This window comes from Mauremys mutica, chromosome 9 (assembly GCF_020497125.1).
Source record: "Mauremys mutica isolate MM-2020 ecotype Southern chromosome 9, ASM2049712v1, whole genome shotgun sequence".
Classification (NCBI taxonomy): domain Eukaryota; kingdom Metazoa; phylum Chordata; order Testudines; family Geoemydidae; genus Mauremys; species Mauremys mutica.
This window is the reverse complement of record NC_059080.1, coordinates 19,451,566-19,464,004: the sequence shown is the minus strand read 5'-3', so window position 1 is coordinate 19,464,004 and position 12,439 is coordinate 19,451,566. Positions and strand designations below refer to the sequence as shown.

At 46.5% G+C, this 12,439-nt stretch overlaps 1 protein-coding gene across 3 annotated transcripts in view; it reads right to left on the bottom strand.

The window, feature by feature from the left end:
- Positions 1-9,969, bottom strand: part of ATRX (ATRX chromatin remodeler) — a 139,844-nt gene extending 129,875 nt beyond the window's left edge. The window contains exons 1-2 of one of the 3 annotated variants that reach the window (XM_045029585.1): positions 9,814-9,959; positions 389-606 (exon numbers count right to left, since the gene is read on the bottom strand). Coding sequence is in view for 1 of the 3 variants with exons in the window: in XM_045029586.1 (XP_044885521.1) it covers positions 9,814-9,833 (20 nt within the window). In the remaining 2 variants the exon portion in view is untranslated. Of the gene's footprint in view, positions 1-388; positions 607-9,813 lie in introns of all 3 variants that reach the window. The other 2 variants (XM_045029588.1, XM_045029586.1) reach the window with 2 other exon arrangements.
- Positions 9,970-12,439: the final 2,470 nt, after the last annotated feature.

Here is a 12,439-nt window from a genome sequence, read left to right as displayed (position 1 = left end):
ATTCAGCCTTTTAAAAGGAAAGGGGGAAGCTAAATGGACATAGAAACTGAAATTCTGGATGTAGAAAGTTATGTTCTTATACTTAGTGTGCTTTTATCCATCTGAATTGCCTTGGTGGTGATGTGCAACCCTCAGCTACAACCATTCTTCCTGACTTCTACTTTCTCTTCACCTCTTTCAAGTAGAGAAGTACCTATTTTTTGTTAATTGGGTGCAGGCTATACTATATACACTCACAATTCCATCTGATGAATGAACCTGCTTTGTTGATGAATGATATTTTAGACAAAATGGAATTGGGGCGATACAATTCTACTTCACTGTCAATAGAAAAGGCAGTTTTGATTTAAAAAAAAAAAAATCACCACTGAAAAGAAACCTGACTTACGGAAATAAGGAATGAAGGTGAGATTAAACTTCCATGGCTTCTGCAACTAAAGATGGCTGGTGATTCCTTCAGAAGACAGACAATTCTCTAGCAGAAACTCCATAGACAAGTTAGTTGCGGGTCTTGGCCCAAGAGCGGTCCATCAGTTTTTTGCAATGACCCAGTCAGCATCAACACCACCAAGGGTAAAGACAATAGCGGTAAACTTCTTTCCACAACTATGAGACAGTAGAAAAACAGTCTAATAATTAAGTCGTAAGTTCTCTTCAAAGGTGATTTATGAGTATTTGATAGTCCGATAGCCTCCTAAAGTCTCTCAAAGAAGATAAAAATGACTGTGATGGGATCCCCGGGGTGCAGCCTGGGACTGAGAGACCGCTGTGCCCCCTGAACTCTCTTCACCCTGGGCTGTCTCTCATAATGCCTTGTTATTGACCAACAGCAAACCCCTCCAGGCGCTGTGATAACTCAGCACAACCACATGTGGAGCCCCAGAGCCAGCTAGATTGCATGAATGCTCCCAGACCCACTCATGAATTACATAGAGAAAAGCACCAGAGCCAAATTCCCCCAGCTCCTAGCACTGTACCTCAGGAATACACCATCTTGCACTGCTCATCTTGAGCAGCGCAAATTTATTAATTGGTTCACCACTTCATCAATGGAAAGTGGATCTACACCAGCCTTTGCAAAACCTGAGCAGATTTGCCATACACTTCATACAAACTCACTGGTAAAGATAAACAGTAAAACAAATGTATTGACTGCAAGAGACAGATTTTAAGTGATATTAAGTGATAGGCAAAAAGTCAGAGTTAGTTACCAAAAGAAAAGAAAATGTAAGCATGCAGTCTAAACTCTCAATCTTATTAGTCTGGGCAACATCTAGATTAAGCAGTTTTTCTCACCCCACAGTTGACAGTACATTTGCACTTAGTACATTTACACAGATTTCACCCTTGAAATCTTTGCCAGTCCCCTCAGCTGGAGTCTTCAGTTTTGTGAGTGTCCTTGTTATTTACAGTGTAGGTGGATGAAGGAGAAAGGCCAAGCATGAGCCCCCTGTGTTCGGTTTTATACCCTCAGTCCACGTGCTTGGAAAACACAAGTCCAGGCATGCCTGGGTGGGCACTGCTGATTCTCCAGGCAAGGTTGAGCAATTCCCCTGGTGTGGCCTCACGCAGATGAATCATTGCATTATAGCTCCCTTGCTGAACAATGGCTGGTGATGGGTTGCTTGACACCCCACCATGGTGTTGGCTACTTTCCTTTCTATTGCCTCTGGGGAGAGTGCCCAACTTATAGCATGTTTTAGTGACAGCCATACAACACAATTCTCATAACTTCATATGCATTAATGATATACGTATATGGATAGAGAAATGACTTCCAGCAGATCATAACCTTTCCCCTGATACTCAAAGGGCCTGCTTTATATGCAAGATCACAATCATATATAAATGAGAAATATGGGAGTTACAGGGCGCTCCCCCAAGGTACAGAATATCATGACTCCAGGTTTTCTTTGCACTTTGGAAGAACAAATTTTCTAAAGAATGTTTCTACCCTGTTTGTGCAGGCAGAATCATTCATATTTTGCCCTGAAATAAGTGTTCAGTGGGTTCAGGTGATCAAAGATGTCAACAAGGTAGGCTAAATATGCCACCTATATGAATTATTTAGAGTGTCAGCAAGGGTAGTGTAGGAGGTTGGGTTCGTCCCTGCCTGTCCATCTGTGAGGGAGGCCACATCCTCTTGCTGTAAGCGTCAAGTTCAGGGGGAATTAGCACTGGCAGCTTGAGCTTCCAGCAGGACAGAACACCAAACATTTAAGTAGCCGTGCCTTGCAGTCAGGGCAAAGGAGTCTAGGGACCCTGCCCCTAGGCAAGGAGGAGCAACAAACAGTTAGGTGTTCAGCTCTCTGGCTGGGCAGACAGCAAACAGTCTGATGTCCTAGCTCCTGCAGACAGCAGACCAATGCGGGCATCTTGGCCTGAGATAGGGTGGCTGCCACCCCAGAGGTGGAGCGATAGGGGGACCTGAGCCCACCCAACTTAATCGGGGGGTCCCAGCCCAGGGCTGGACGGAGTGTTCTGTCACTGGTCAGTGGGGATCTGCCCAAAACATGCTGACCTAGTTTCAGGTCACATTACAAACAGATCATCTGGTTCCCCTGGTCTACTTCCTACACTCCCATTGTGCGGTACTCAGGTCTCAGGGTCATCATCAGTATTCCCGGGGTAGACAGCTAATAGCAGCCCTAACAGCTCCTCAGCATCCTCAGCACCTGGCAGCTCCTCTAGGGCTTTGGTGCTGTAGTGGTGTCCAGCAGGCTCAAGCTCTAGCAGCAGGTGGGAGATGTCCTTCTCCTCTGGCGACTCTGGCCCAACTGAGCTTGAGGGCCCACCCATTATACTTCTGGTTCCTGTCCTGCCCTTTTATTTCCAGCGGGGTGGGTGTGGATGCCCTGGCTCTGCCCACCAGGGGCTAGGTGAGGGAGTTTGCCTGTCCATTTAGGAGGGAGGCCACGCCCCCTCACTACAGGGAAATTGTTGATTATTATGGGAAATTTCCTCTTTTGCTTGAAATTAAAAGAATCAAGTTAACACTTTACTTGTCACTACATCTCTTTGCCATGTGTGAGACAGGAGGAAAACAGTCTCACAAGTCTTCAGTCTGAAAGCATTGTTGGTAGTTACAGAGCAATGCAAAAGTTCTGAATTCATCTATGACCTGACACAGACATTCAGGCATTTTCTTATCAACAGTTTATGAAACAGTGAGGCAGGGATGTATTTGGTGTGATGTTCTGGATCAGTGGACTAGTACACTACCCTTATCTGTCACCACTTTGGCACTACGCATCCAGATTATCATACACAGCTCCTACTAAATGTGGAAGTCTAAATACGTTTTGAAATATTTGAATGGCATTCTACTGTTGTGCTTTACAGAAGATCAAGTCTTCAACAGAACCATCAGAAACCTACCTTACAAAAATTAGCTCTGTAGCACCAGAGATATCAAACCACCCCTCAGATCAGGCAGTATCTTAGGGCTTGTCTACACCATGCAGCTTTTAGCAGCAAGGCTGTCTCGACACAGTCTTGTCACTAAAAGTCAGCATGTGTAAATGCTCTCTGTCAGTATTTTGTCGCCCTTTTGCCCACAAAATACTTCCAGCCCCACGGACGATGTTAGCTTTGTCAGACAAAGCTGCATTCGCACTGACACTTGCATTAGCAAAACTTTGGTCTTTCACGGGGTGGGGGGTGGAAGGAGAGTGAGGAGAGGCTTTAAGTACCCTTTGCAGTGTAGGCATACCCCTCAGAGAGAGATCTTCAGACTTCTTTTGACTCATCAAGCTGAATTGCCAGCTAGAGATTTTTCCAAAGTTATGAAAGCAGTTTCTCTCATATCTTCACCCATGTCACAAACATGAGAAACCACATTATCTGGTAGGTGTTTCTAACCCTAACAAAATTCTGAAACAAACAATCATATACACCAGGGGTCTCAAACACGTGGCCCGCCGGGTTCTTTCATGCAGCCTGCCAAGCTCCCCGTGCTCCCCCCCTCGCCTACCCTGTGGCAGTGCGAGCCCTGCACAGTGGCTGGAACTATGGCCCTGCAGCCCGGGGGGGGGGGGGGGGGGGGGGGGGGGGGGGGGGGGGGGGGGGGGGGGGGGGGGGGGGGGGGGGGGGGGGGGGGGGGGGGGGGGAAGTAGAGGGCTCTGTGCTCTCGCTTCCAGGCACCGCCCCCCCACAGCTCCCATTGGCCGGGAACAGGGAAACACAGCCAATGGGAGCTTTTAGGGGAGGTACCTGGAGGACCAGCAAAAGCAGCACATGGTGCCATTTTCCCCCGCCCCTGGGACTCTGGCTGCTTCCTGGAGCAGAGCAGAGTGGAGCGGGGTCAGGGGCCAGGGCAGGCAGGCAGGGAGCCTGCTCTGGCCATGATGTGCAGCGCTGCCACCCTGGAGCCGCTCTAGGTAAGCGGCGCCGGGCCAGAGCCCGCACCCCTCCTGCACCCCAACCCCCTGCCACACCCCGCACCCCCAACCCCCTGCCACACCCTGCACCCCTCCTGCACCCCCTGGGGGAAGAAAGGGGGCAGAGTTGGGGTGAGGACTTTGGGGAAGGGGTTGGAATGGGGGCAGGGAAGAGACAGGGCAGGGGAAGGGCCTCATGGAAGGGGTGGAGTGGGGGCAGGGCCAGGGGCAGCAAGGGGTGGGTGTCAGTGATGTGGCCCTCGGGCCAATGCACTAGCCCTCATGTGGTCCTCATGGTCATTTGAGTTTGAGACCCCTGATATACACCATACACAACTCTGTGATTTGCAGACACACCAAATAAGTCGCCTGAAGGGCACTGGTGTTGACACTGCTAGTCTGAGTAATCAAGCCTTGTTGATTTTTCAAGGCTTCAAGCTTTCTCTGAAAAAAAGCTTTAGTTTTATCTTTCAGTGACAGCTGTCTGGTCTCTAAATGTTACAAGAACTGTGAAGGCACCATATACTCTGCAGTTAGAACTTCAGAGCACACTACATACCATGGTTTCGAATCAGTGTAAAACACTACATCAAGTTTGCCATTATATTTCTGTATTTTTTTTTCTTTCTGAGCCATCATTGGAACAACTTGCCACTGCCCTATTCACAAACCAGTTCATCTTTCTGTATCACCCATCAGCCAGAAGAACTGAGGTCCAATGACATGAAATATGGTCATGTGAGGCTCAGCAGTACACTAAGGCCTTCATGATTACTGCAGATATATCCAATATTCCAATTCAGTGACATGTTTTGTCATGGACTATGTGCCTTTGCACCTGCACTTTGCCCCACACAAAATACACTTTTAATAAAGGATGTTTTTCCTAAGATAAATCCAGGCACAGACAGATACAGGTTTCATGCTGTTTTTTCTGCAGAGAGTAACACACACTTACTCTGCACTAGTCTACAGTGAAAATATGCTCTTCTCCTTGTTTGGGCTGCTACTGTTTCTACCCTTTGTTTTTCTTCCCTTTTTACCCTTCTTTCTGTTTCTTTCTGCTGCCTTGTCTTTTTGTATCTCCTCTACTTTTTCCCCTGTCTTTCCTTTCCTGCAGCAACTTCTATTCCCTGTACCCCTCCTGTGAGCTTCACTCCCATCTATTTCCATCTGTTAAAATAATCAGCAGTGCAAGAGATAGTGTTCACATTAAAATGTTTTTGTTGCCATTCCATTGAGATTAATAGGGAATATGGGAGTTCATTGTTCTAAGCCTTTGTTTTAGGTTGTTTGCAGATTTGGAAAGGCATTATTACATCTTTTTACTGTTGTTTTTCACATTTGGAAGGTTTTCTTCAAAACCGGGAGGGCCATAAACTTTTTTTGTTTTTTTTTAAATGAAAGCTGGTATTTTGCACAATCTGAATGTCACGTAGGCTACATAAATACATCAGTTGGGCTGGATCTGGCCCATATGAAAATAAAATAAAATAAGCAGTTAAGTCATTCGATGCCCAGCTCTGATCCACGTATTAACTCTCCTCCTCAGCCTGAACTACCTGCTTTTCATAATTCATAGCCCAAATATATTTAATCTTGAACAACTTGCAGCCTTTGTTCTATGGGTAAATAGGGTGGTGTATAAGGCATGAAGTTGTAGGACACCATGGGAAGTAAGCAGGGAATATGATTAAAAAGTTGGGCTTAAGCTGACTTGAACCAGAGGAAGAGGTGGAGAGGAGAGCAGCAGTATGAGGGTAGCCCTTGATGTACTGTCTTGGCACAGAAACTGTGCCACTGTACTAATGCCTTGGCACAGAAACTGTGCCACGAATGACTCTCCCTTTCAGGGGCAGCTCTAGGTATTTTGCCGCCCCAAGTACGGCAGGCAGGCTGCCTTCTGCGGCTTGCCTGTGGGAGGTCCCCGGTCTTGTGGATTCGGCGGCATGCCTGCGGAAGGTCCGCTGAAGCTGCGGGACCAGCGGACCCTCCGCAGGCATGCCGCCAAAGGCAACCTGCCTGCCGCCCTCACGGCAACCAGCAGAGCCCCCCCCCCGTGGCTTGCCGCCCCAGGCATGCACTTGGCGTGCTGGTGCCACCCCTGCTCCCTTTAATCATCCCTGCTTAACTCCATTCTCTCCCACAAGCCCCGTTCTCTCTCCCTGACTCCTGCATCTCTGCTCACTGCTTGGTATCACCCCACAGTCCACCCCAGTGCCTAATGCTGTCCAGCAAGCTTTTCTGGTTCATCTTTTCTGGTACAGAGCACAGCTGGCAAGTCAGGGATAGAACTGATTGGAAACCCAGACAAAAATGAAATTTTATTGAAAACAGACTTTTGGGGGTCATTTTTTGTAACCCAGGTTGCCAGTGTTTAAAATGAAAGTAACTGAGCAGTTCTGCTGCTAATCTTGGGGAGGTACTAAGGTTATGACAAATAAGGAGAATAACTAACTAGATGTTTAATGTTAAACATTCAGAAGTGGCCTACGTCCAAGATATTACCAGAACAGATGTGAAGTTTGAGTGGACTATGCGGAACTCAAAGAAATATGAAGACAGAGAAAACTGTGAAAGGGAGTTATTTTAAAATGTTTCTTCTGCAGTTAGAAAAGACTTCGTGCAACACCTTTGTAGAAAATTCACCTGTCTTCTGCTGAGTAAAGGGGCTTCTTTCAATGCAGCCTTAATGATGCTACAGATGAATAATGCATAGTTCAATGGAACTAACAACTTTGCTTTAGCTTTTAAGTTAATACATTCAAGATTTGTCTTGTACAGAGCATATGTTGAGAGATTTGACCTAAAATCTTGGTGGGAAACCTGATCTCATTTTTCTTTCTTAAGGTAAGGCATCCATTTACTCTGAATGAGTGATGTTGCAGCATGACATGATGCATGCTGTGTAATGCAGCAATAATTTAATTTGAAAGAAGCCAGCAGTAGATATTTTCTACTCCATAAACTATCTTTAGTATTGTTTGACTTTTTGTAAATATTTTGTAAATATTTCTAAGTACAGTCCAAAGTTGTCAATTTTTCACCCCATAGTACCAGCACAGAAAAATTCCATTAACTAATTTCTTCCTTTAAGAAAATAACTTCACATTTGTTACACCCTGCTATACCAAATCTCACACACACACACCCAAACCAGTGTGTTACCATTACTCATGAAGGATCCTTTAAGACAGTGATTCTCAACCAGTCGTCCAGGGCTCCCTGGGAGTCCGCAAGCCTCGGGGGTCTGCCAAGCAGAGCCAGCATTAGACTCACTGGGGCCCAGGGCACAAAGCTGAAGCCCCACCGGATAGGTCTGAAGCCCAGTGCCCTAAACCCTGAGCAATGTAGCTGCGTGGAGGGCCCCCTGTGGCATGGGGCCCCAGGCAACTGCTCTGTTTGCTACCCCCTAATGCTGGCCCTGGCTTTTATATGCAGAAAAAACAGTTGTTGTGGCACAGGTGGGCCGTGGAGTTTTTATAGCATGTTGAGGGGGCCTCAGAAAGAAAAAGGGTTAGAACCCCTGCTTTAAGAGATAATTTGTTCCAGTGACTACACTGCTTTGTTTTATATTCTCATACTCAACATTTCAAACCAGTGTTTCCCAAACTTTGGAGATCATGACCCAAAGGCTCATGGAGGGTATCTGAGGGGAGGAGTGGGGGGGAGGGGAGGGTCTGAGGAGATCGCTCCTTTTGTAAAATAATAAATCAATTAATTTAAAATAAAAAAATGTATATACAACGCAGACCCTGTAATGGTGTATCTGTTTAAGGTCACCCTATTTTATGTTAGGGACAGCTTGTTTGTTGTAGTTTCTGCTCCTGGATTTGGTCAACCTGCTTTATGTTAACTGTGTTAATAATTTTGTTTACACTGCTAGAGGCCTTCAGGCACACCTAACTAAGAAATTAAAGGGCTTTCAGTGCAGGGAACATATAAGGGGAGAAAATTACCATTCCTATCAGTACTGGCAGAAACCCTACTGGGAGTTTATGGTAAATTACAAACAACTACCCACACAAGGGAAAGCAAAGGAAAAAAAAATCAGCTCCTCCTTTTGTTTTGACTGAAAAATAATACAAACAAATAGAAATGTAATCAAACCCAAACTTCACTAAGACGATGCTGTAATGTTAATGTGCTACCAACTGCAAAGATGTCAAAAAGAGTTTAGAGCTACAGAGCAAAAAAAATCCATGTAAACAACTATGACTACTTAAGAACCTTTATTGAGGCTCATAATACAAGTTCATGTGATACTACTTTACCTTCAATTTTTGTTTTGATTTTGTGGACAAGGCTAGTCAACAATCATGAAGGTTAACTGACAATCATTTGTTTATTATTCATATCACATCTTAAGCATTCAGAGTGCTGTGCAGTTGATGGACCATGCTCCTTGGTCACCTTCCCCTGAAATGTCTGCATGTTGGAAGGCACACAAAACTAATTATGTATTAATGGTAAAACATAGCACCTGTTTGTCAGCACTGAAGCTGATTTGTGGCCTGACATAGCATAATTTACTGTATGCAGCGAAGGAAGGAATTTAACACCGCAGACAAGAGTAGGTCCTAGAAAGCAAAGAACTGCAAGAAGCCTCCCCTGCTGGGAGGGAAGAGAAAACGTTTCCAGTCTGCAAGCTAGAGAAAAGTCTGTCTAGAATGATGCTTAGGCTGAACACCTTGTGTGAAGATCAGCTTTCCTGCGGTGGCAGACACTGGTCGTGATGTAAAAATAGATCCTCTACTGTGGAGGGGCAGTAAAGGAGAAGGGACTTTCACTGTGGGATAAACACGTTGAGGAAGGAGGGGAGCGGAGGCAGGACCACTAGGGTACCAAGACATTCGCTAACGCGAAAACCTCTATCCAGGGCTGGGGGTCAGGAGAGGGCACCGCCCCTCCACCTGCTCTGCCAAGCCAGGTCCCGCTCCGGCTCTCTCCGGGCAAGACAGAGAATGGAAACGAAGCATCAACGTCCCTAACCTTCAGAACGCAGGATTCGGAGCGGGGCCCCCTCCGCCCGCGGTGGGACCGGCAGAGGGACCAGGCCGTCCGCCTGCCCCGGCCGAGCCAGGGGCGCAGCACTGCCCCCAAGGCCACCGGCGAGAGGAATATAAGCGCCCACGGGCCCCTCTTTCCCTCAGCCCGGCCGGGTTAAGTCCCGCGCGCGCAGGCAGCAGCCAGACCGCACTTAACCTCCGTCCCGCCGGTCCCCTCCCCCGCGATCCCTTACTCAGACCCGCGGCCTTCCCTGCCGCTGCCTTCCCCAGCCTCCCCCTCCACCCTCCTGCGGTACCGGCCCGCAGCGGGGAGCGGCGCTGCCGCCCCTACTCCACGGGTGGGAGGAAAGTGATTACAGTATCCCCAGCCGCCTCTCCTCAGCGGGGCTAGTCAGACCCTGGCGGGAGGGTGTTTCGGGCCGTACCTCATGGGCTCCGCGGTCATGTCGCCGCTGCTCGGTACCCCCGGCCAGGCCGGAACCGAGCTCAGGCGCTGAAGGGACACAAAGCCGCTAGTGCCGCCATCACCAGCGCCGCCGCCATCTTGTCGGAGGGAAGATGAGGGAGACGACCGGCCTCCTGCCGCCTTCCTCCCTCGCCCTATCCCATTGGCTACCTGCCACCCCCGTCGATTTTCTAATTGGCCCGCTCCGACTGGGCCTGTTGCTAAGGTCGTTTACGTCATCTTTCCAGCTGTGATTGGCTGTATAATGGTTACGTCATCCTTGAGTGCTTGACGTCAGATATGGAATGGTATGACGTTACCCATGAAAAGGAGAAGAAAGCTTGTTCACTTTGTCCTCTCCGCGGCTACGTTGGTAAGCTATCTCATTCGCCCAGGCAGCTGCAGCCACAGGCACTTAGCAAGGCAACATTGTGTCTGTCTCTAGCTATTTTTTGTATGCAATCATCACCATGATACTTAAACATAGTGTCATTCATGACTGAAGTAGAGAATGTCCTTTGCTACAGCGATGGGCTTTTTGAATGTGTCAGACATCAATGTAGAAAACGTCTGTGCACTGCAGTATTTACAGATTTAAAAATTAAAACTCAGAAAAATGGATTGACACTTCAAGTCATTACATCACGCTGCTTGTATGTTATGTCCCTTTCCTCACACGTTTTGCATAAATTAGGCCCTGAGATGACCATTTATGTACATGATTAACTTTACTATTGTACAATCAGTGCAACTACTCACCGTTGTAAATTTAAATGAGTAGACACATGGAGAATCAGGACCTTAGACTGTAATCTATTCAGGTCAGTGACTATCTCTTACACTTTGTATAGTACCCAGCCCTATGGCTCTTCAGCTCAGTTTAAGTGTCTAGGCATAATTGTAATATTAATAATTTCTTGGGAACACAAAATATTTTTGGGACTCATTAACAAGCCGCAAGTTAGGTTCACAAGAATTCCCGAATTAAATCAGTTTGAATTAATGGACTATAGAAATATGGCATCTGCAAGGGAAATCCAAATGCCACTTTATTCACCAACACTGGAGATGGTAATTAGCTGTCCTCAGTGTTAACTGTGGGCATCTTTCCTGTCAATTGAGAAATCAGTGACAAAGAGCAAAATCACGGAAATAACATGAGTCAATAATATATTTACTTGGATTTCTTTGATGGCCTATCCCAGTAGTTATAAGTATATAAGTATGTTTATAACATTTTAAATATTCAAAGGTCATAAACTGAATCCAGCAAATACCCATTAAGCTGTATACAAAAGCACCCTTCCTAAAATACTTGCCCAGCATCATTAAGTAACTTCAGCTAAGGATAACACTTAAAATAGACAGTCAGCTGCAGCTTTGTAACTTTTGATTTGCTGCCAGCCTCTCACCCTTTCATGAGAGCAACAGACTTGTTGCCCTGAATTGGTATCCGGGACAGAGTGAAGGACTCAATCCTGTACCTATTGGAAGTCAATGGTGCAGGATCAGGCCTTAAAAGAACAGATGATTTTTCTAAAGTTGAATAAAAAAAAATTGAGAAACAAGGGACATAAACCTGTAAGAAACAAGTAATAGCCAGGTGTGACAGGATCCTCAGGGTGCAGCCTAGGACTGTGAGACTGCTGTGCCCCCTGAACTTTCTCCTGCCTGGGCTGTCTCTCACAATGCCTTGCTAGTGATCAGCAGCAAATCCCTCCAGGTACTGTTATCACTCAGCACAACCATATGTGGAGACCCAGAGCCAGCTAGATTGCATGAATGCTCCCAGACCCACTCATTAATCACACAGAAAGGTACCAACCAGATCCCCCCAGCTCCTAGCACTATACTTCAGGAATAGACCATCTTGCACTGCTCAAGATGAGTAGTGCAAATTTACTAATTGGTTCACCACTTCATCAATGGAAAGTGTAAATATACCAGCCTTTGCAAAACCTGAGCAGATTTGCCACACAAACTCACTGGTAAAGATAGACAGTAAAAAGTGTATTGACTACAAGAGATAGATTTTAAGTGATAAGCAAAAAGTCAGCATGAGTTACCAAAATAAAATAAAATATAAGCATGCAGTCTAAACTCTCAACCTTATTAGACTGGGTAACATCTAGATTAAGCAGTTTTTCTCACCCCACTGGATATTGCAGTCCTTAATATACAGATTTGTCCCTTAAATCTGTGCCAGTCCCCTCAGTTGGAGTCTTCAGAGTTTCCTCGTTGCTTGCAGCATACGTGGGTGAAGGAGAAAGGCCAAGCATGGGCCCTCTGTGTTTGGTTTTATACCCTCAGTCCATGTGCTTGGAAAACACAAGTCCAGACATGTCTGGGTGGGCATTGCTGTCTCCAGGCAAGGTTAAGCAATTCCCCTGGTGTGGCCTCATGCAGGTAGGTGCATGTATTCACTAGCCATGTTAAAGCACTGCCGCTTTAAAGCTCTCCCAGTGCTATAAAAAAACCACCTCCATGAGGGGAATAGCTACCAGCACTGGGAGCACAGCTCAACCATGTGGAGGCCTATACAGCCACAAGGGACCTTCTAAGCTTCTCTGTACTGATATCCTCAGCAGCACAAGAAGGTTTACACT